This window comes from Salvelinus namaycush, chromosome 16, assembly GCF_016432855.1.
Source record: "Salvelinus namaycush isolate Seneca chromosome 16, SaNama_1.0, whole genome shotgun sequence".
Classification (NCBI taxonomy): Eukaryota; Metazoa; Chordata; class Actinopteri; order Salmoniformes; family Salmonidae; genus Salvelinus; species Salvelinus namaycush.
This window is the reverse complement of record NC_052322.1, coordinates 30,635,968-30,658,849: the sequence shown is the minus strand read 5'-3', so window position 1 is coordinate 30,658,849 and position 22,882 is coordinate 30,635,968. Positions and strand designations below refer to the sequence as shown.

Sequence of the window (22,882 nt, the reverse complement as noted above, 5' to 3'; positions counted from 1 at the left end):
CAGTATTGATTATGTCAGTGGCATTGGCCAGCGGTGTACTTCAGTCTTCTTCATTGAAATGGATCTATGAATCTGGCATTCATTGTTTGTCAGGATCCTTGGAGAAATCCTGCATGGCATCTGAACATCCTCTCAGCAGCTCCATGCTCCAGCTGAAAAACTGCTCCGCTCTCCAAATCTCCCCGTCCCTATTTGCATAGAATCCTCTCTCCCTCTGGTCTGAGTGTAAAATATGTCTGTGTTTGTTGGTGTCCCGTGTCTGTGTGCATGTTGGAGTTTGTGTGTGAGAGCTGTAGAAATGTCAGAGGTGTAGTGTATAGCCAGCATCGGTTCAGTAAGGATTTGTGTGGCCAGACATAAGCCTAAAAGTGAGCCAAAGATTGACTAGTGCATCATTTGCTTATGTGTGTGTGTGTGTGTGTGTGTGTATATGACACTGCAATTGACAATAGTTTAAGTTCCAACTGCTGGTGACGTGGAGCAGCAGTCCCCCAGAACAGCATGGGATCAAATCCCACTGCAACCACCACTTTCCTCCTGTTCTCCCCTCTACTCTACTTGCCACCTGTCTGAAATAAAGATTGGGGGGATATATGTAAAGGGGTGCAGAGCTCCAGTTCCCCTTAAAAAAAAGACCACACGGGACCCCCCAAAAATAAAATAAAAATCCCATTTTGCATTGAGTTTGTTTCCTCATAAAAAAATTATATGTATTGCAATATTAATCGAGTACGACCATTTTTTCCCCCCTCGCTAAATAAAATCTGTACAATCATGTCAGTTGCTGCAAGGTCTCTGGTAAGTCAAAAATTAGTTGGGAATAGGACTGATAGATCATTTGACACTGGCACCCTAACTGCTGAACATCGGTACTCTTGAATACCAAGTGGCTTGGATAAAGGGGCAGCATTACCAGAGGGCAAGGCAGAGGACCCAGTCCTGCCTCTGGACACTAGTGACAATAACCAATGTCCAAAATCTACATTTCTTTAGCGACTGGAAAGTTCAAACTCACTTTGAGGGAAACACTTTGCTCAAGTATGAATCAATCTAGACCCTGTCATACTTATCCAAGTGAAATCAGGCCCACATTAAACAGCAGTGAACAGATGTGAATGGTCTGGTATGGGAAAAGGTACCAAAGTGAACATTGGCACTGGCTGGGACTGCCTTTGTTGTACTCAATTACTACCATTATAGACAGCTTTCCACCAACACATCCAGATGCTGCCCTACTGCCACATTCCCTCCCTTTCTGCTTCACCCTACCTGTTGGTGCCTCCACATATAGGTCTGTCCCATCATGCTGTGTCAAAGTCTATCCAAAAACTTTTGAGTATTGTAAGTCTTTTATGGACAACTATCTGGCCAAAACGGCAATAACTGTGTGTGCCTTGCAGATACAGAAAACAGTCTGTCCCTGCTCGTATTCTTTGAACATACATTGTATTTGTATGTAACTTCTACCTGGTACAGCCAGAGGAGGATGGGCCTCCCCTCAGTCTGGTTCATCTCAAGGCTTCTTTTTCTTGCCACTGGGGTCCTGCTTAGACTTTGGGGTCTAGGCCAGGTTACTGTCAAGCACTTCTTGACAACTTGTAGCAAATGTTGTCAACTATGGTAGCTTTCTTTAAAAAACATGCATAAATCCTAAGATACAAATGTAGCGTTTATGAATAGATGCTTCTGAAAACAAATCCCATGGCTGGATAGATAGTGCAGTGTCTGGGGCTCAGGTGAATATGATCCTGCTTTCCTTTGACGAATAGCTGATGCATTGTTTTAAAGGCCCAGTGCAGTCAAAATTCAGTTTTCCTGTGTTTGGTATTATATTGTACAACAGCTGATGACACGTCACTAATACTGTAAAAGTGTGATAACAATGTATCAGTGTTATTTCGTGATAGTTAATTTTTTTAAATACAATCTACACAGGACCTTCTAAATCAGCAGATTTGGATGGGTGGGAGTTTCGGCTTTCCATAGTGACATCGCCATGCAGTTAATTAGTTAATAGACCAATAAAGAGAGTTCTAAACCTCTACAGCTCATTTTCTATTTTCCTCTTCCTCTCTCAGACCACTCCCAGACCGTCCTAGTAAAATTATTGCTGGAGAAAGTTGTACAAAAAAACTATACTAAAACATAAGTACAATATGTAAAGTGTTGGTCCCATGTTTTATGAACTGAAATAAAATATCCTACAAATGTTCCATACACAGAAAATTATTATTTCTCTAAAATTTTGTTCACTAATTTGTTTACATCCCTGTTAGTGAGCATTTATCCTTTGTCAAGATAGTGCGTTCACCTGACTGGTGTGGCATATCAAGAAGCTGATTAAACATCATTACACAGGTATACCCTGCTGGGGACAGTAAAAGGCCACTCTAAAATGTGCAGTCACAACACCAAAGAGGTCTCATGTGTGCAATTTGCAGGCGGACTGCAGGAATGTCCACCAGAGCTGTTGCAAGATAATTGAATATTTATTTGTCTACCATAAGCTGCCTCCAATGTCGTTTTAGAGAATTTGGCAGTACGTCCAACCGACCTTACAACCGCAGACTACATGTATGGCGTCGTGTGGGTGAACAGTTTGCTGATGTCAACGTTGTGAACAGTTTCCCAAGGTGGCGGTGGGGTTATGGTATGGGCGGCAGGCATAAACTACGGACAATGAACACAATTGCGTTTTATCTATGGCAATTTGAATGCACAGAGATACCGTGACGAGACCCTGAGGCCCATTGTTGTCATCACCTTGTTTCAGCATAATGCATGGCCCCATATCATAAGGCTCTGTACACAATTCCTGGAAGCTGAAAATGTCCCAGTTCTTCCATGGCCTGCATACTCACCAGACATGTCACCCATTGATAATGCTTGGGATGCTCTGGCTCGACGTGTATGACAGCGTGTTCCAGTTCCTGCCAATATCCAGCAACTTCGCCCAGCCATTGAAGAGGAGTGGGACAACATTCCAAAGGCCACAATCAACAGCCTGATTAACTCTATGTGAAGGAGATGTGTCGTGCTGCATGAGGCAAATGGTGGTCACACCAGATACCGACTGGTTTTCTGAAGCACGCCACTACCTTTGGTTAAGTTATCTCTGACCAACATATGCATATTCGTATTCCCAGTCATGTGAAATCCAGATTCGGACCTGATGAATGTATTTCAATTGACTGATATCCTTATATGAACTGTAAATTATATGAACTGTAAATTGTTGCATATTGCGTTTATATTTTTGCCCATTTTAAATGGGAATCCATTACAGTAAGGTACTTAATTGTTTACCAGAAATTATTTGATATTGATATAAAAACAGCTGCATTGGGCCTTCAAAACAACACAGCCCTGTAGAAGTGGTTTATAGCTAAAGCAATGGAGCTCAAGAGGATGAGCGCAATCTAGTAAAACTAAGGACAAGGGATGCATCTCAATAGTCCCCTCTCCTCCATGAGCACTGATCTGAGTCTGAATTTACAACATGGATGTGTGTTTTGGTGTCCCGTGTGTGCAAGTATGGTATGACACTGCACCTTGTTTAAGATACAAATTCTAAATTCTTCATTATAAAAAAAGTTTCAAGTTGGCAACGTGGCGCTCGTCCCCTCCTCCATGAGCACTGATATCAAAACACAGGTTACGTGAAAGCAATATTGTGAACAGCGCAGAAGAAGAGAGTAGGAAAAACAGAGACCATTGCAATGTAGCCTCCCGGGTGGCGCAGTGGTCTAGGGCACTGCATCGCAGTGCTAGCTGCGCCACCAGAGTCTCTGGGTTCACGCCCAGGCTCTGTCGCAGCCGGCCGCAACCGGGAGGTCCGTGGGGCGACGCACAATTGGCATAGCGTCGTCCGGGTTAGGGAGGGTTTGGCCGGTAGGGATATCCTTGTCTCAGTATGTAAATGTAATAAAAATGTATGCACTCTACTGTAAGTCGCTCTGGATAAGAGCGTCTGCTAAATGACTAAAATGTAAAATGTACCAATGGTAGAGATGTGTCTAGCCAAAATCAGTGATTGTTGAGAAGTGGAAGCTTGAACTTTAGCCAAGGGTTTACACCAACCCACAGCAAACCTTGGCCTTTGCTATTAACCGGTGAACATTGCTCTATAAATCTTATAAGACTGGATGATTCTCTTCAGTTTTCCACCCCCATTCACAGTTCAAACACCATTGCAAAGAATTCAAACCAGTTCCTCCAAAAGCTCAACTGGTCTGTAGCTTGCATTCGGTTGCCATCTTTGAGAGGGAGAAAATGTGCTATTGCTATGTCACCGGTTTTTCATCCATTGTTGAATTAATCTATTTCCTATACCAGGCACTACTGGATGACCGGAGAGACCTTGTTTTTGGACCATAGTGACCGAGCATTCATTTTGTTTCATGTTTTTTCTTCTTCTGAGAACTAAAACCATATTCATGTGTCAACGAGTGAATTTGTTTTGCGCTTTCCATCAAACAGTGATTTTTATCTGAACAACTTGTGTACCCCCTTTTTCTTTCTTTTTTTAAACATACTTCCACTGTATTTCCTAACAAAGAAAAGATTTTTTAAGACAGACTCACCTAATTTCAGCCTGTACCTTGTAGTTATGTTGTTGCCATGCAAGGCTGTCAGTGAACTAACGTACCGGTTTCAATATTTGTCAAATCAAAACATTGGCAACTATTAAAATATTGACTGTAGAAAGATGGTGGTATTGAAGTAGAAGCGTCTCAACCGGACTATAATAAACCTTCTACTATTTGGGAACTGAGGATATTTCATTTGGATTGTTGATTGGTTTGGTTTCTATTCTTTTTCAACGTTTCCTTTTCAACTAGTTGAAGGAAAACATTTTATAAAGTTGCCAAAATGTGTACACTTACCCATTGCTGCTGACCCCTGCAAATAACCTCGTCTCCCTACACCTACAGATTGTGGATGGTATAGGTAACATTATAGCTAGTGTCTGATGAATGCCAACTGAGTGAAAGTATTCTGTATGTGTTGGATATGCATGTGCTGTGAGTGATACATACTCGACTTGTAAAACATAGGTGATTCTATGGATGTGGCCTGTACTGCAGTGAGACTAGGGTCACAGGATAAGGCAGATGTAGATGTGTCAGCTTCCTTGTCCTCAACTTCTTCAGCCTCCTCTTCCTCAGCCTCCTCTTCAGGCCGCTCTGCCAACAACCTCTGGGGCATCCTAGCCGACCTCTGATCCTGAGGTCAAAATATTCAGAGAGGTCAACATCAGCTTATTTGGGGTTAAATGTACTCATACTATGTGAGTGATTGTGTCAGTGTCAGCTTTATCCATTTCAAAAGGTAACAATCTCAGCATACATTCATCACCAAAACAAAACAAGGACAACATGCAGAAGAACATTTTTAAAAAGCTTAGGCAGAGTCTCTTAACCAAAACAACCTATTTTGAACCACGGGTTACCTTAGGGCCAAGTTTGGCTGCTGCTCTCCTCTGTGGGCGTTGCTTAGTTTTAGTCTCTTTGGAGTTGGAAAGCGTCTTCATAGTGGCAGCCGCGTGCCGCAGAATGCAGTCTGTGCCGCAGTAAACGGAGTCAGGCAGGGCGTGCTTACTGCACCCTGAGCCGATGCACTGGGGTAGGGAACCATCCAACTCCATCTCAGCCTCAGCAACCATCTCTGTCACTTCCTGCACCACAGCCTCCTAGGACCAGACTCACGTCAGCACACATCTCAAACACGCAACTAAACACCATGGTTAAAATGTAGTCAAGTTTGTGCCGTACAATGCAAGGAAAGCCATATAACACCACAAACTACAATTTATTTCCTTGCATGCTAGCAAAGGAATCAGTGTTTTTTTGGGGTTCTCACCTCGCTGGCCTGCTCCTCATGTACAATCTCCTCCTCCCCCGAGTAGGGCAGTGTCAGGCAGTCAGGGGAGCTCTGCTGGGGGTCTGGCTGGCTCTGGCTCTTGTTGGTGCAGGTGACGCAGATCCAGTCTCGTCCACTCCTCTCAAGCTTTCGGCCTTGAATCTCGCTGACGCCAACGCAGTCGCCATGGAACCACTCCAGACAATTGTCGCAGGAGATCATGAACCTGGATAAGGAATCAAAAGAGCAATAAGAAAATGTCAGCTAAAGAACAATATCGAAAATCAACAACCACAGACAATTTAGAAATAGATGTGTGTGGCAGATGGAAAGAGCCGAGACGTAGAGTTGCTAAACCAAAAACATAAGGCTTGCTTGTTTGTTTTCACAGATGAATACCGTCCAGGACAATGCTACACACATACCTTTTGTTGTGCCTCTGTCGACAGATGCAGTAAAGGGCATGGGGGTTGTAGCCCTCACTGTCCGATATGCTAGAATACTCTGACTTTTCTTCCTCGATCCTCTCCTCCTCTTCCACCTTGTCCTTTTCCTCTGTTACATTATCATTTTGGCTAGCCTTTTCTTCTGTTGTTTCTGGATCAGACTCAAGAGGAGGCATAGAGTCTGAGCTCGACTGTTGAGAAGGAGAAGGGCTTTGAGACTCTACCACAACCTTCTCAGGACTCCTCTCCCTTTCCTCCTGAGGCTGATGCACCTGCTGCGGTTCCAACTCATTTACAAAAATAACCTCCTCTTCATCCGCAGTGCTCGACTCTGGCTCTACACCCCTACCCCTCCCACGCCCCCTACCCCTCCCACGCCCCCTACCTCTACCTCTCCCTCTTCCCCTCCCCCTCCCTCTGACCCCCCTCCCCCTGGACTCCCCCCTCCCCCTAGTGCTCAGCCGTTCCTGGAGTTGCTTCAGGGTCAGCTCATCACTGTCCTCCTCAATACTGGAGGCAACTTCCACGTCCCTACTAGCCCCATAGCTAGGGGCAGGGGCAGCCATAGTTTGGGCAGGAGCAGTCATGGGCATGTAGTCCTCCTCCTTCTCCCCAAGTAGAGAAAAAGCAGTGCCAAATGCAGATCCAAAGTCCTGCCAAGAGGTGGGATCTAGGCTGCCACCTGGGCAGGGCTCTTGGGGTTCTGAGGAAGGCTCTGTGTCCATTGGAATGGGGGAGGCCGTTCCAGAGTACTCCAGGTCGGCTGGGACGCTCCTTCTCCCCCCTCGCCCACGTCTCGAATAGGTCTTGGCTGGGCGGCCTCTGCCCCGACGTGTGGGTAGGGGTGGAGATTCTGGATCTTCAATCTCATCCAATCCCACAAACTCTCTTCTGGCAACCGTGGTCCGCCTGAAGCCCCAGGTCTTTTTGAACTCGCTGATGGTCGGCCTAGCACTCCTCTCGGCCCCCTCCACCTGCTCTGCATCTCCTCTGTGCTCCTCTATACCAAGGAGAACAGCAAGGATAGAAAAACAATGACAGAAAATGTATCATCATCTCCATCCAATCACATAATTTGGACAGCTAACACAGTCCATTACATTAAGACTAAAAGGGGAAGGAAAATAGTTAAGGTAATACCTGTATCAGTGCCAGTGATGTCATGGATCTCATTGATATCCATAAAGCCCTCCATGATAGACCTGTCAAATTAAGATAGAAAAATACAAATGTTATCCAATCTACCAGAAATGCTGTTTATTGAAATGAAGCACATTTACACGTCGAGAGACTTGAAGAGCAGTTCATTACTTTGCATTAATCCTTAAGTCTATTGACACATGGGTGCGTCAGTATAGGTAACAAAACATCCCCATCAAAATCTGTCAGTTTAAGCTAGACATATCAGTCTTGCATGGGCTGCGTCTCAATCCACCACATCCACCAATGTCGGCCTTCCGCATCTGCGGTGGAAGGTGGGCAAGCTACAGTGGCGTTTGTCAGACCATGACATCCTGAAAATCGGTCTTCTCACAAAAACGTCTGTAGCGTCAGAACGGTTTGGCCAACAAACAAATATGGAAAATAGACTCTCACGATGGTGTTCTCCGTTTTGCTCTACAAACATCACAGGACTCATCTGAAGTCAGTAGTTGATGTGCCAACATCTGTTTGTAGCGTCCGTACCGTATGGGCTACAAACTAATGGAATCCCACTGTGGAAAGGGGAGATTCTCACGAACACGATGTTCATCGTTTTGCTTTACAACACCTACAAGTGTCACAGGACTCGTCTGACTGTAACCAGTACCAGTTTTAAAACAATTAATGGAAGTATGAAAGGTAGTGAGAGTGCCCCCCCCCCCCCCCCCCCAAAAGAAGTAAATATTTCTTAGCTTTCTTATATCTCCTAGATATACAGTTGAAGTCGGAAGTTTACATACACTTAGGTTGGAGTCATTAAAACTCGATTTTCAACCACTCCACAAATTTCTTGTTAACAAACTATAGTTTTGGCAAGTCGGTTAGGACATCTACTTTGTGCATGACAAGTAATCTTTCCAACAATTGCTTACAGATTATTTCACTTATAGTTCACTGTATCACAATTCCAGTGGGTCAGAAGTTTACATACACTAAGTTGACTGTGCCTTTAAACAGCTTGAAAATTTTCAGAAAACGATGTCAAGGCTTCAGAAGCTTCTGATAGGCTAATTGACATAATTTGAGTCAATTGGAGGTGTATCTGTGGATTTACTATGCTCAAAAAAATAAAGGGAACACTAAAATAACACATCCTAGATCTGAATGAATGAAATATTCTTATTAAATACTTTTTTCTTTACATAGTTGAATGTGCTGACAACAAAATCACACAAAAATGATCAATGGAAATCAAATTTATCAACCCATGGAGGTCTGGATTTGGAGTCACACAAAATTAAAGAAAACCACACTACAGGCTGATCCAACTTTGATGTAATGTCCTTAAAACAAGTCAAAATGAGGCTCAGTAGTGTGTGTGGCCTCCACGTGCCTGTATGACCTCCCTACAATGCCTGGGCATGCTCCTGATGAGGTGGCGGATGGTCTCCTGAGGGATCTCCTCCCAGACCTGGACTAAAGCATCCGCCAACTCCTGGACAGTCTGTGGTGCAACGTGGCGTTGGTGGATGGAGCGAGACATGATGTCCCAGATGTGCTCAATTGGATTCAGGTCTGGGGAACGGGCGGGCCAGTCCATAGCATCAATGCCTTCCTCTTGCAGGAACTGCTGACACACTCCAGCCACAAGAGGTCTAGCATTGTCTTGCATTAGGAGGAACCCAGGGCCAACCGCACCAGCATATGGTCTCACAAGGGGTCTGAGGATCTCATCTCGGTACCTAATGGCAGTCAGGCTACCTCTGGCGAGCACATGGAGGGCTGTGCGGCCCCCCAAAGAAATGCCACCCTACACCATGACTGACCCACCGCCAAACCGGTCATGCTGGAGGATGTTGCAGGCAGCAGAACGTTCTCCACGGCGTCTCCAAACTCTGTCACATGTGCGTGTGAACCTGCTTTCATCTGTGAAGAGCACAGGGCGCCAGTGGCGAATTTGCCAAACTTGGTGTTCTCTGGCAAATGCCAAACGTCCTGCACGGTGTTGGGCTGTAAGCACAACCCCCACCTGTGGACGTCGGGCCCTCATACCACCCTCATGGAGTCTGTTTCTGACCGTTTGAGCAGACACATGCACATTTGTGGCCTGCTGGAGGTCATTTTGCAGGGCTCTGGCAGTGCTCCTCCTGCTCCTCCTTGCACAAAGGCGGAGGTAGCGGTCCTGCTGCTGGATTGTTGCCCTCCTACGGCCTCCTCCACGTCTCCTGATGTACTGGCCTGTCTCCTGGTAGCGCCTCCATGCTCTGGACACTACGCTGACAGACACAGCAAACCTTCTTGCCACAGCTCGCATTGATGTGTCATCCTGGATGAGCTGCACTACCTGAGCCACTTGTGTGGGTTGTAGACTCCGTCTCATGTTACCACTAGAGTGAAAGCACCGCCAGTATTCAAAAGTGACCAAAACATCAGCCAGGAAGCATAGGAACTGAGAAGTGGTCTGTGGTCACCACCTGCAGAACCACTCCTTTATTGGGGGTGTCTTGCTAATTGCCTATAATTTCCACCTGTTGTCTATTCCATTTGCACAACAGCATGTGAAATGTATTGTCAATCAGTGTTGCTTCCTAAGTGGACAGTTTGATTTCACAGAAGTGTGATTGACTTGGAGTTGCATTGTGTTGTTTAAGTGTTCCCTTTATTTTTTTGAGCAGTGTATTTCAAGGCCTACCTTCAAACTCAGTGCCTCTTTGCTCGACATCATGGGAAAATCAAAAGAAATCAGCCAAGACCTCAGAAAAAAGAATTGTAGACCTCCACAAGTCTGGTTCATCCTTGGGAGCAATTTCCAAATGCCTGAAGGTACCGCGTTCATCTGTACAAACAATAGTATGCAAGTATAAACACCATGGGACCATGCAGCCGTCATAACGCTCAGGAAGGAGACGCGTTCTGTCTCCTAGAGATGAACGAACTTTGGTGCAAAAAGTGAAAATCAATCCCAAAACAGCAGCATAGGACCTTGTGAAGATGCTGGAGGAAACAGGTACAAAGTATCTATGTCCACAGTAAAATGAGTCCTATATCGACATAACCTGAAAGGCCACTCAGCAAAGAAGCCAAAACCGCCATAAAAAAGCCAGACTACGGTTTGCAACTGCACATGGGGACAAAGATCATACTTTTTGTAGAAATGTCCTCTAGTCTGATGAAACAAAAATATAACTGTTTGGTTATATGTTTGGAGGAAAAAGGGGGAGGCTTGCAAGCCGAAGAACACCATCCCAACCGTGAAGCACGGAGATGGCAGCATCATGTTGTGGGGGTGCTTTGCTGCAGGAGCGACTGGTGCACATCACAAACTAGATGGCATCATGAGGGAGGAAAATTATGTGGATATATTGAAGCAACATCTCAAGACATCAGTCAGGAAGTTAAAGCTTGGACGCAAATGGGTCTTCCAAATGGACAATGACCCCAAGCATACTTCCAAAGTTGTGGCAAAATGGCTTAAGGACAACAAGGTCAAGGTATTGGAGTGGCTATCACAAAGCCCTGACCTCAATTCTATAGAACATTTGTGGGCAGAACTGAAAAAGCGTGTGCGAGCAAGGAAGCCTACAAACTCGACTCAGTTACACCAGCTCTGTCAGGAGGAATGGGCCAAAATTCACCCAACTTATTGTGGGAAGCCTGTGGAAGGCTACCCGCAACATTTGACCCAAGTTAAACAATTTAAAGGCAATGCTACCAAATACTAATTGAGTGTATGTAAACTTCTGACCCACTGGGAATGTGATGAAATAAATAAAAGCTGAAATAAATCTCTCCACTATCATTCTCACGTTTCACATTCTTAACATAAAGTGGTGATCCTAACTGACCTAAAACAGGGAATTTTTACTAGGATTAAATGTCAGGAATGGTGAAAAACTGAGTTTATGTAACTTCCGACTTCAACTGTATGTGATAAGGAGGTGAAGATTACCCAGTTAGCCGACCATACAACCCTGTTTTTGAGAAATTAAAATCAGGTTCCAGTAACCCTACATACAGTAGAGCAATTCTCTCAAGTGTCATGTTTGGTTTTGAATATTGCAAAATGTGAAATTTTACCACTTAAAGCACTTTTAGCACTTAAAGACGCAGTGAGTCCTGAAATTTCTGTCAACAATGTTGTAACCTACTACTTAGCCAAATACATTTAATTTGGACACCTAAGGTGTATGTAAACTTCTGACTTCAACTGTAAGAAAGACATTGAAAAAATGTGTTACTTTTATTTAACTAGGCAAGTCAGTTAACAAATTCTTATTTACAATGACGGGCTACCCTGGACAACACTGGGCCAATTGTGTGCCGCCATATGGGACTCCCAATCATGGCCGGATGTGATACAGCCTGGATTCGAACAAGGGACTGTAGTGATGCCTCTTGGACTGAGATGCAGTGCCTTAGACCGTTTCGCCACTCAGGAGCCCCGAAGTAGCCACCCTTGGCAAAGTAACAGACACATCTCAACATAAACTGTTCATAGGAGACTGCGTGAATCAGGCCTTCATGGTCGAAATGCTGCAAAGAAACCACTAATGCCTTACGATTTATTTTTGGACTGCCTGTTTTGCCCTTTCTGAATGTGTTATTCAATGCGTTTCTATGGGCTATATTAGTAAAGGCCAAACTCAATATCTTATCAAATAATAAAACATATACACAGTCCCAGTCAAAAGTTGACATACCTACTACTCATGTTCTCTCATTTTTTTCTTTTTTTTTTCTTTCTATTTTCTACATTGTAGAATAATAGTGAAGACATCAAAACTATGAAATAACACATATGGAATCATGTAGTAACCAAAAAAGTGCTAAACAAATCAAAATATATTTTTGATTTTAGACTCTTCAAAGTAGCCACCCGTTGCCTTGATTCCAGCTTTGCACACTCTTGGCATTCTCTCAACCAGCTTCATGAGGTAGTCACTTGGAATGCATTTCAATTAACAGGTGTGCCTTGTTGAAAATTTCTTTGTGGAATTTCTTTCCATCTTAATGCGTTTGAGACAATCAGTTGTGTTGTGACAAGGTAGGGGTGGTACACAGAAGACAGCCCTATTTGGTCAAAGACCAAGTCCATATTATGGCAAGAACAGCTCAAATAAACAAAGTGCGGTCGCAAAAACCATCAAGCGCTATGATGAAACTGGCTCTCATGAGGACCGCCACAGGAAAGGATGACCCAGAGTTACCTCTGCTGCAGAGTATAAGTTCATTAGAGTTACCAGCCTCAGAAATTGCAGCCCAAATAAATGCTTCACAGAGTTCAAGTAACAGACACATCTCAACATCAACTGTTCATAGGAGACTGCGTTAATCAGGTCTTCATGGTCCATTGCTGCAAAGAAACCACTATTAAAAAGACACCAATAATAAAGAAGAGACTTGCTTGAGCCAAGAAACACAAGCAATGGACATTAGACCGGTGGAAATTAGTGATGCACCAATTTTCCATCACTACTTAGTGAGTTTCTCTTGTGTGGGATTTATTTAGTTTAGGCCCGCTCCGGGGACAGTGGCAGGTGGGGAGTTTGACTGGGGCGGTACACCTGTCAAACGGTAACGCAGGTGTCCTAAGGCGAGCTCAGGGAGGACAGAAACCTCCCGTGGAGCAGAAGGGGCGCGCTACACTGCCTTAGACAAATGGACTAAACAACTCAACTCCCTCAATCAAGCCATCGTCAGCAAACTCACATGAGTGAGTACCAAATATTGGTATTTTGGCCAATACCTGATATTTTCCTTGCCAAAAAAAACGATACCGATAACCAATTTTAAAAACGTTAAGCATTCTAGTTAGAGGTCGACCGATTATGATTTTTCAACGCCGATACCGTTAATTGGAGGACCAAAAAAAGCCGATACTGATTAAATCGGCCTATAATCTTTTTTTAAATATATATATTTGAAATAATGACAATTACAACAATAGTGAATGAACACTTTTATTTTAACTTAATATAATACATAAAATCAATTTAGTATCAAATAAATAATGAAACATGTTCAATTTGGTTTAAATGCAAAAACAGGGTTGGAGAAGAAAGTAAAAGTGCAATATGTGCCATGTAAAAATCTAACTTTTAAGTTTCTTGCTCAGGACATGAGAATATATGAAAACTGGTGGTTCAATTTAACATGAATCTTCAATATTCCCAGTAAGAAGTTTTAGGTTGTAGTTAATATAGGAATTATGACGCGTTGACTATTTCTCTCTAAGTCATTTGTATTTCATATACCTTTGACTATTGGATGTTCTTTTAGGCACTTTAATATTGCCAGCCGAATCCCGGGAGTTGATAGGCTTGAAGTCCTAAACAGCGCTGTGCTTCAAGCATTGCTAAGAGCTGCTGGCAAACGCGGTAAAGTGCAGTTTGAATGCTTACGAGAATGAATGCTTACGAGCCTGCTGCTGCCTACCACAGCTCAGTCAGACTGCTTTATCAAATCTCAAATCATAGACTTAATTATAATAAACACAGAAATTCGAGCCTTTGGTCATTAATATGGTCAAATCCGGAAACTATCATTAAAAAAAATATGTATATTCTTTCAGTGAAATACGGAACCGTTCCGTATTTTATCGAACGGGTGGCAACCCTAAGTCTAGATATTGCTGTTACATTACACAACCTTCAATGTTATGTCATAATTATGTAAAATTCTGGCAAATTAATTACGGTCTTTGTAAGGAAGAAATGGTCTTCACACAGTTTGCAAAGAGCCAGGTGGCCCAAACTGCTGCATATACCCTGAATGCAAGAGAAGTGACACAAATTCCCTAGTTAATTAACACTGCCTGCTAACATGCATTTATTTTAACTAAATATGCAGGTTTAAAAATATATACTTCTGTGTATTGATTTTAAGAAAGGCATTGATGTTCATGGTTAGGTACATTGGTGCAACAATTGTGCTTTTTTCGCGAATGTGCTTTTGTTAAATCATCACCCGTTTGGCGAAGTTGAAGTTGGCTGTGATTCGATGGTAAATTAACAGGCACTGCTTTGACTATATGCAACGCAGGACAAGCTAGTTAACCTAGTAATATCATCAACCATGTGTAGTTAACTAGTGGTTCTGTGAAGATTGATTGTTTTTTTATAAGTTAAGTTTAATGCTAGCTAGCAACTTACCTTGGCTCCTTGCAGACACAAGGTCCTTCTGATGCTGCACACGCGTAACAGGTGGTCAGCCTACCACGCAGTCTTCTTGTGGATTGTTTTGTAATCGGCCATTATCGTCATCCAAAATGGTCGATTACTGATTGTTAAGAAAACTTGAAATCGGCCATAATTAATCGGCTATCTTTCACTTACTTGCTATGCTGTTTCGCTGTTCATTTGTTAGGTCGTTTAATTCTCAACCAGGATTTCTATGGACCGCCGTTTGGGTCTTTGCGTGTAAAAAAATATATACTATTTGACATGTCAAAAAAAAACTACTTGACGTGTCAAATACGTTTGTTGACCAATCAGGACTTGAATATGACTGCACGTCACATAATAATTCAAAGCGTTCATTAATTTTACATAGTTATTACACATTGATTACACCATCACTCATATATCACAACGATTCATTGATACGTGTGCTATGATGCTGGTAAAGTTGTCTCACGAAACTACAGTGCTGGTCATGAAAAAAATTGCTAGCTCGTGGACGCAAACAATGTTCTTCCCCAAAAACATAGCAAAACGACATAATCTGTTTCAGTAGCTATAGTTCGCTAGATTACTAAACTCAGCAAAAAAAAAAAGTCCTCTCACTGTCAACGGTGTTTATTTTCAGCAAAAATAAAAAGTGTAAATATTTGTATGAACATAAGATTAAACATCTGAGACATAAACTGAAGAAGTTCCACAGACATGTGACTAACAGAAATGGAATAATGTGTCCCTGAACAAAGTCAGTAACAGTCAGTATCTGGTGTGGCCACCAGCTGCATTAAGTACTGCAGTGCATCTCCTCCTCATGGACTGCACCATATTTGCCAGTTCTTGCTGTGAGATGTTATCCCACTCTTCCACCAAGGCATCTGTAAGTTCCTGGACATTTTTGAGGGCCCTAGCCCTCACCCTCCGACGCAACAGGTCCCAGACGTGCTCAATGGGATTGAGATCCGGGCTCTTCGCTGGCCATGGCAGAACACTGACATTCCTGTCTTGCAGGAAATCACGCACAGAATGAGCAGTATGGCTGGTGGCATTGTCATGCTGGAGGGTCATGTCAGGATGAGCCTGCAGGAAGGGTACCATATGAGAGAGGAGGATGTCTTCCCTGTAAAGCACAGCGTTGAGATTGCCTGCAATGACAACAAGCTCAGTCCGATGATGCTGTGACACACCGCCCCAGACCATGACGGACCCTCCACCTCCAAATCGATCCCGCTCCAGAGTACAGGCCTCGGTGTAATGCTCATTCCTTCGATGATAAACGCGAATCCGACCATCACCTCTGGTGAGACAAAACTGCTACCAGTCAATGAAGAGCACTTTTTACCAGTCCTGTCTGGTCCAGCAACGGTGGGTTTGTGCCCATAGGCGACGTTGTTGCCGGTGATGTCTGGTGAAGACCTGCCTTACCACAGGCCTACAAGCCCTCAGTCCAGCCTCTCTAGGCCTATTGCGGACAGTCTAAGCACTAATGGAGGGATTTTGCGTTCCTGGTGTAACTCGGGCAGTTGTTGTTGCCATCCTGTACCTGTCCCGCAGGTGTGATGTTCGGATGTACCGATCCTGTGCAGGTGTTGTTAGACGTGGTCTGCCACTGCGAGGACGATCAGCTGTCCGTCCTGTCTCCCTATCTTAGGCGTCTCACAGTACAGACAATGCAATTTATTGCCCTGGCCACATCTGCAGTTCTCATGCCTCAGGCACGTTCACAAAGTTGAGCAGGTACCTTGGGCATCTTTCTTTTGGTGTTTTTCAGAGTCAGTAGAAAGGCCTCTTTAGTGTCCTAAGTTTTCATAACTGTGACCTTAATTGCCTACCTTCTGTAAGCTGTTAGTGTCTTAACGACAGTTCCACAAGTGCATGTTCATTAATGGTTTATGGTTCATTGAACAAGCACGGGAAACGGTGTTTCCCTTTACAACGAAGATCTGTGAAGTTATTTGGATTTTTACGAATTATCTTTGAAAGACAGGGTCCTGAAAAGGGGACGTTTCCTTTTTTGCTGAGTTTATATAGCTAGGTGTCATCTAAAATAACACTAATTCATAAGACAGTTCATATTTGATTAATGGTGGTCGGACACATCTATGTGAAGCTAGCCACAATAAGGATTAGCCACAATAGTGGACTTCGCAGTTAGAATAAAAAATAAAAGGCATAATTCTACTATTTGTATTAATTTGCATCACTGTCAATGACATATCTCTATTTTGAAGGCAAACCGCAAATTCCACTATTGTGCCTAATCCTTATTGTGGCTAGCTTCACAGCACACAACCCGGTCCGGTCGAGCCTCTCAAGCTAGCTGGCTGCTTATAACGTCAGTTTAAGGCAACAGGGTTCAGTAGACGGCTAGCTATTTATTTTCATGAACTGAAGTTCAATTTCAATAGGCAAACAACAAGTGGCAACCTAGCTAATACTTACTCACAAGGATTCCTAAATCATTGCTAAGAATAATGAAAATGACTGCAGTTTCTACTGGTCATTGTTTTCAGGCTGGTTGTATTGGTGCTAGCTAGGTACCAAGCTAAAGCTAGCTACCTCAGAAGTTGCGGTCGAACAAATGATGCTTTATTACCAACGCGGTAATGTAAACACATCGTTCATGGCCGGTGTTTGCTGACTTTGTTGTACAGCTTTGACAGTGCTACTGTATATTTTTTGACACGCAAAGACCCAAACGGAGTTCCATAGTATGTATGTCATGAAGCTAATAGCAGTGACGTTATTACTGTGTAACTCCAGTAGGGCAATATCTGAAAATAGCGCACTTGGTAGTGTTAACCGGTGCTCGACCAGTCGGCGAAAGCCAACATCACCCACGACAGAAAACGGTTGATTGTCAAGGGCAATGAATTCCATCATCTTGGCTTTAATGGATTTCGCTTTTGAGTTGTCTCGCTGAAATTGTGTTACTCTTTCAAATGACTGCTTGACTTGTTGACTGCTCGAGCCACACAGCAGACATTGTGGGCTAGTTTAGGAATGCTGTGTTGCACACATAGCGCAAAATTTTACTTGGCGTCATTATGTCATGTACCTTCGTTATATAGGTATGCACGTCAGCTTCGACATCGGTTTTGCACATCGGGCCTTAAACTAGACATCGGCCAATACAGATAGCTAATATCGTCTGATTCTGATATGTTCACCGATATATTGTGCATCCCTAGTGGAAATCTGTCCTTCGGTCTTATGAGTCCAAATTTGAGATTTTTGATTCCAACCGGTGTTTTTCTGAGATGCAGAATAGGTGAACGGATGATCTCTGCGTGTGTAGTTTCCACTGTGAAGCATGCAGGGGGTGTGTGATGGTGCTTTGCTGGTTACACTCAGTGATTTATTTAGAATTCATGGCACACTTAACCAGCATGGCTACCACAGCATTCTGCAGCGATACACCATCCCATCTGGTTTGTACTTAGTGGGACTGTCATTTGTTTTTCAACAGGACAATGACCCAACACACCTCGAGGCTGTTTAAGGGCTATTTGACCAAGGAGAGTGATGGAGTTGACCTGGCCTCCTCAACCACCCGACCTCAAACCAATTGAGATGGTTTGGGATGAGTTGGACCAGAGTGAAAGAAAAGCAGCCAACAAGTGCTCAGCATATATGGGAACTCCTTCAAGACTGTTGGAAACACATTCCAGGTGAAGCTGGTTAAGAGAATGCCAAGAGTGAGCAAAGCTGGCATCAAGGCAAAGAGTGGCTACTTTTTTGTTTACTACATCATTCCATTTGTGTGTTATTTCATATATTCACTATTATTCACCAATGTAGGAAACAGTAAAACATTAAGAAAACCCTTGAATGAGTAGCTGTGTCCAAACTTTTGACTGGTACTGAATATATCTAAAGGGGTCCTTAAATTTAAAAAATCAAATAGCTAAATGATACATGGTATGACCATCTTAAAATAACAGCCTATGAAATCACCTGATATAAATAACTGACAGTAGCTCACTACATGACGCTTGCTAACACTGGGCCTACCTGAGCCCATAGAAATATAATTAATCATTCTAGTTCACTGGCTGGGCCACACTAACGCCCTGTACCAGAGTTATACACAAGCCAAGTTTGAATTCAGAATCAGACAAGCATAAAAAAAATATGCATCTAGCTCGTAGACAAGACTATGAGTACTATGTCATGTCATGACTAGAAAGAGACATCAATTGGGTGTTCAAAACCCGTGCAACCCCCCATGTCCATAACATCAAACAAAGACCATTTCTGATCAAGTTTTCCTCCCATAGAAAATGTGAATTTCAAGCAGGACTTGCTGTTTATCACAGAGGCTTGTAAATTAGACATACAGTTAATTTTAGAAGTTGAGTTGTAACACTGACACTACAAAAATGAAGATTAATGAAGTCTACCACTGAAATATTAAATTACTGCCACTGAATGAAACCATCAAGGTAGGCATGTAGTTAGCTAACGCTTTATCTAGTGACTAAAACAAAAGTATGCCGTCTTAAAAAACTAGACACCCTCCCCCCACCTAGCAAGCTAGCAACAAGCTAACGTTAGTTAACTTCAGCTCGTGGAATGTTTGCACTAACGTTAGCAACCTAGCTTGCTAGCCAAGCGGCGTGTGTAGTGGTATTATATCTAGCAGTATAACTACCGAACATTATTGATACAAAATTAAATTAAAAAATAACGTATACTAGCTAGCAAGCCTACCTGACGTTAGCTAGTTAACTGGCCTATGCTATTCACAGGGTCAAGGAGCCTTACCGCGTGACAATGTTTTAATGTAATATAATTTGGCTAGGATGCGTCTAACTAACTGTTGTTATAAAATATAATTGTATTAATTAATCTTACGATACTTTTTTTTCAAACAATCGCTAGCTACCTTACTGGTTATCCAGTTGTGTTCTGTCGTAGGAAAACGTCTACACAGCCTTCCATTTTGTCTTCTCCTCCACTGTGTTGTTGCGTTCAAGACAACTTGGAACTACGAAATCTCTGACCTACGACTTCAGTGCGTTCAAGACAACTTGGAACTACGAAATTTCCGACCTACGACTTCAGTGCGTTCAAGACAACTTGGACCTCGGAAAACAAATCGAAATGTATGCTGCGTTCATAACCAAGTGGGAAGGTATTAATAACCAGTTGTGAAGTTTTAAATACAAGTTGAATGCATTCACATGCTTTGAAATCCATGAGAAACATGATTGGCTAATGGCAAACATGCTGTGTCAACCATAAACTAAAAGTACAGCTAGGGGTGAAATAAGTATAGCCAGTTATAAGTGTAATGGCTTAGCAGATTATAAGAAAAGACAATCAGTTTAAAGTGGAGAAAGAATGTAACATCTACTGTTACAGGAACCTCACTCTACATCTAAAGATGAAGTTGCGTGAAAAAAAGACTGGGGTGGTGAAATCATTTTCTGTCATGGACAAAGGAACTCAAAACGGGTAATGATACTAATTAACAATGATTTCGATCTGAATGTGTAAACTGTCAGGAAGGATCCGCAAGGAAGATGATTTGGCTTATGGGTGAAAGGACTGGAGGAAAAGAGATTGAGGCTTTTTTTGTGCTATTTTTGCATATTGAAGACATTTAATGTTTCGGAAATGGCGGCGAGTAGTGCGGACGAAGTGGAGGAAATTGAGAAAAAGTTGGTGAAGCAACAGTTGTGCTGGAATGCCAACAATATGGGTGTCAGTTCTGATGGTATGGAGCGGGAGGAAGAGGGTCAAGGACCAGAATGATAGTGGAAAGACATAGAAAGAAGAGAGATCATTATACAGAAAGCCGTAGAGCGTCTAGTAGAGAAAGCATAAAGAGGGCCAATAAAGCAAAATTAATAATGTGTTGCAGTGGAAAGTGGTGATAGTGTTTGATGAGACAACAGGGCCTCATTTACACCCAATCCGACTAACTAATGCCGTAGAGAAAGAGGTAGATGAAGTCAAATTAGATCGGTTCATTGGAAATGGTAGATTGTTAATATTTTTTGCTTTGTAGCCAGGCTCATCAAGAGAAGATTCTGAAACTGGAAAAGCTTAATGGGAAGAAGATTAAAAGCCATGTCCCTGGTGCTTATGCTAGATTGCGGGGAGTCATCACTGGGGTTCCCATATCTATGTCCATATTAAAGAAAATGTGAAGGGAGGAAGAGTGATTGAGGCCAAAAGGTTGATCAGTAGAAAATATTGCGCTCATGAATGTGCAGTGTTAAAGGACACTTTGATCATGAATAAAAGTAGAAATGCCAGGGTGAAGGTTATTGTGGAGATGGCAAAAGAGATATTGGGCGTAACAGATATTACTGTTGAAATGGTTGTTGATATGCTGAGAAATCCTAAGGGTGGAGTGTTTCAGCATTATATAGATGGGGTAAGGGGGTGGGGAGGGGTTTTTGGATTGGGGGGTAGAAGTTAGTAGGGATTTATTTGTTTTTTATTATATTTTCATGGCAGTACAGAATTGGCCAGATCATGATTGATCGTACATTCCAGCACAGTAAGTGGCAGCATGCACTTAAATGATTGTTTGCGGACCGCCATGATATCATAGAAGAAGAAGAAGAAAAAGAAGAAGAAGATTTGGCTCATTAATCTATATGGTCCAAATCAGGATGATCCAAACTTCTTCCAAAATATTCATACCAATCTATTGAACTTACAGGCAACAAACGATCAAATCATTATGGTGGGAGGCTATAACAGTGTTAAGTACCTCAATGAACCGTGAAGGAAATCACACTACAAACTATCATCCTCGTGCCCTTAAGGAGATTACAAATATCATGGACACATTAGAACTAGCGGATAGCATATATGTGGAGACAAAAAAAATGACATTCTTGTCTCTTTCTCTCTGGCACAAAAGGTTAAAGAAAGTATTGATAGGAGACAGAATGCGATCGGACCATCATCTAATTGGTCCTCACATAACTCTTATACAATTTCCACTTGGCCGGGGATATTGGACATTTTTATCAAAGTCTACCGGAGGACAATTGTTTCTTAATTAGGGCTAGGCCTTTTTTTTCTCAATTTCTGCCTGAATGACGTGCCCAAAGTAAACTGCCTGTAGCTCAGGCCCTGAAGCCAATATAATTGGAAAGAAAACACTTTGAAGTTTGTAGAAGTGTTAAAAAAATGTAGGAGAATATAACACAATAGATATGGTGGGAGAAAATCCAAAGGAAAACCAACCAGAATTATTTTTTGGAGAGAGACCATCCTCATAGAAATGCAAGACAAAGGTCATATTGCAAATTAGCTCCCTGGATGTAATTCCTATGGTTCCACAGGGTGTCAGCAGTCTATGTTCAAGGTTTCAGGCTTGTAACGTCAAAAACGAATAAGAAATAACCGTTTTGTAGGACACAGTCCTGGAAATCCGTGTTTGCGCGCACCATGAAGACAAGACGCACCTGCTAAAATCGGTTTCCTATTGAACATACTTCTTTCAGAAATAAATATTATAGTTTGATTACATTTTAGGGTATCTGAGGAGTAAATAGAAATGTATTTTGACTTGTTGAAACAAAGTTTAGGGGTAGATTTTCGGATTCCTTTCTCTGCAAGTTGAACGAGTGGATTACTCAAATCGATGGCGCCAACTAAACTGACTTTTTGGGATATAAAGAAGGATTTTATCTAACAAAACGACACTACATGTTATAGCTGGGACCCTTTGGATGACAAATCAGAAGATTTTCAAAAAGTAAGTGAATATTTAATCTTTATATGTGAATGTATGAAACCTGTAACGCTGGAAAAATATTTTGATGTGGGCGCCGTCCTCAAACAATCACATGGCATGTTTTCGCTGTAATAGCTACTGTAAATCGGACAGTGCAGTTAGATTAACAAGAATTTAAGCTTTCAGCCGATATAAGACACATATGTACCTAAATGTTTAAAATGTTTAAAAAAAAATATTTATTTGAATTACGTGCCCTCAAATTTCACCGGAAGTTGTCAAAATAATCTAGAACTGATTTTTTCCCCAGCACAATATAGGTTCAGCAAATCCCCTTATTGTTTGGGATATCTTTAAATGTACCTTCAGAGGTCATTCAATTCAATATGCATCAGTAAAGAAAAAGCAGTTTTGGTCTAAAGAGACTAAAAAGGGAAATACAGGAACTAACAGTATATTTTTTTATGAATACATCTCTTGATGCTCCTGGACACATCATCAGTGATGTAACCTGGAGTCATAGGGTGTTTCGGGTCTTACAACATCAGATA

The 22,882-nt window shown here is 42.4% G+C and overlaps 1 protein-coding gene across 1 annotated transcript in view; it reads right to left on the bottom strand.

Annotated features, from left to right (window-relative positions):
- LOC120061626 (death-inducer obliterator 1-like) overlaps positions 1-19,586 on the bottom strand; it is a 43,993-nt gene extending 24,407 nt beyond the window's left edge. Inside the window, exons 1-6 of the mRNA XM_039011528.1 lie at positions 19,515-19,586; positions 7,449-7,510; positions 6,288-7,308; positions 5,863-6,088; positions 5,453-5,692; positions 5,040-5,226 (exon numbers count right to left, since the gene is read on the bottom strand). Of these exons, the coding sequence (XP_038867456.1) occupies positions 5,040-5,226; positions 5,453-5,692; positions 5,863-6,088; positions 6,288-7,308; positions 7,449-7,503 (1,729 nt within the window). The 5' untranslated portion in view covers positions 7,504-7,510; positions 19,515-19,586. The remainder of the gene's footprint in view (positions 1-5,039; positions 5,227-5,452; positions 5,693-5,862; positions 6,089-6,287; positions 7,309-7,448; positions 7,511-19,514) is intronic.
- Positions 19,587-22,882: the final 3,296 nt, after the last annotated feature.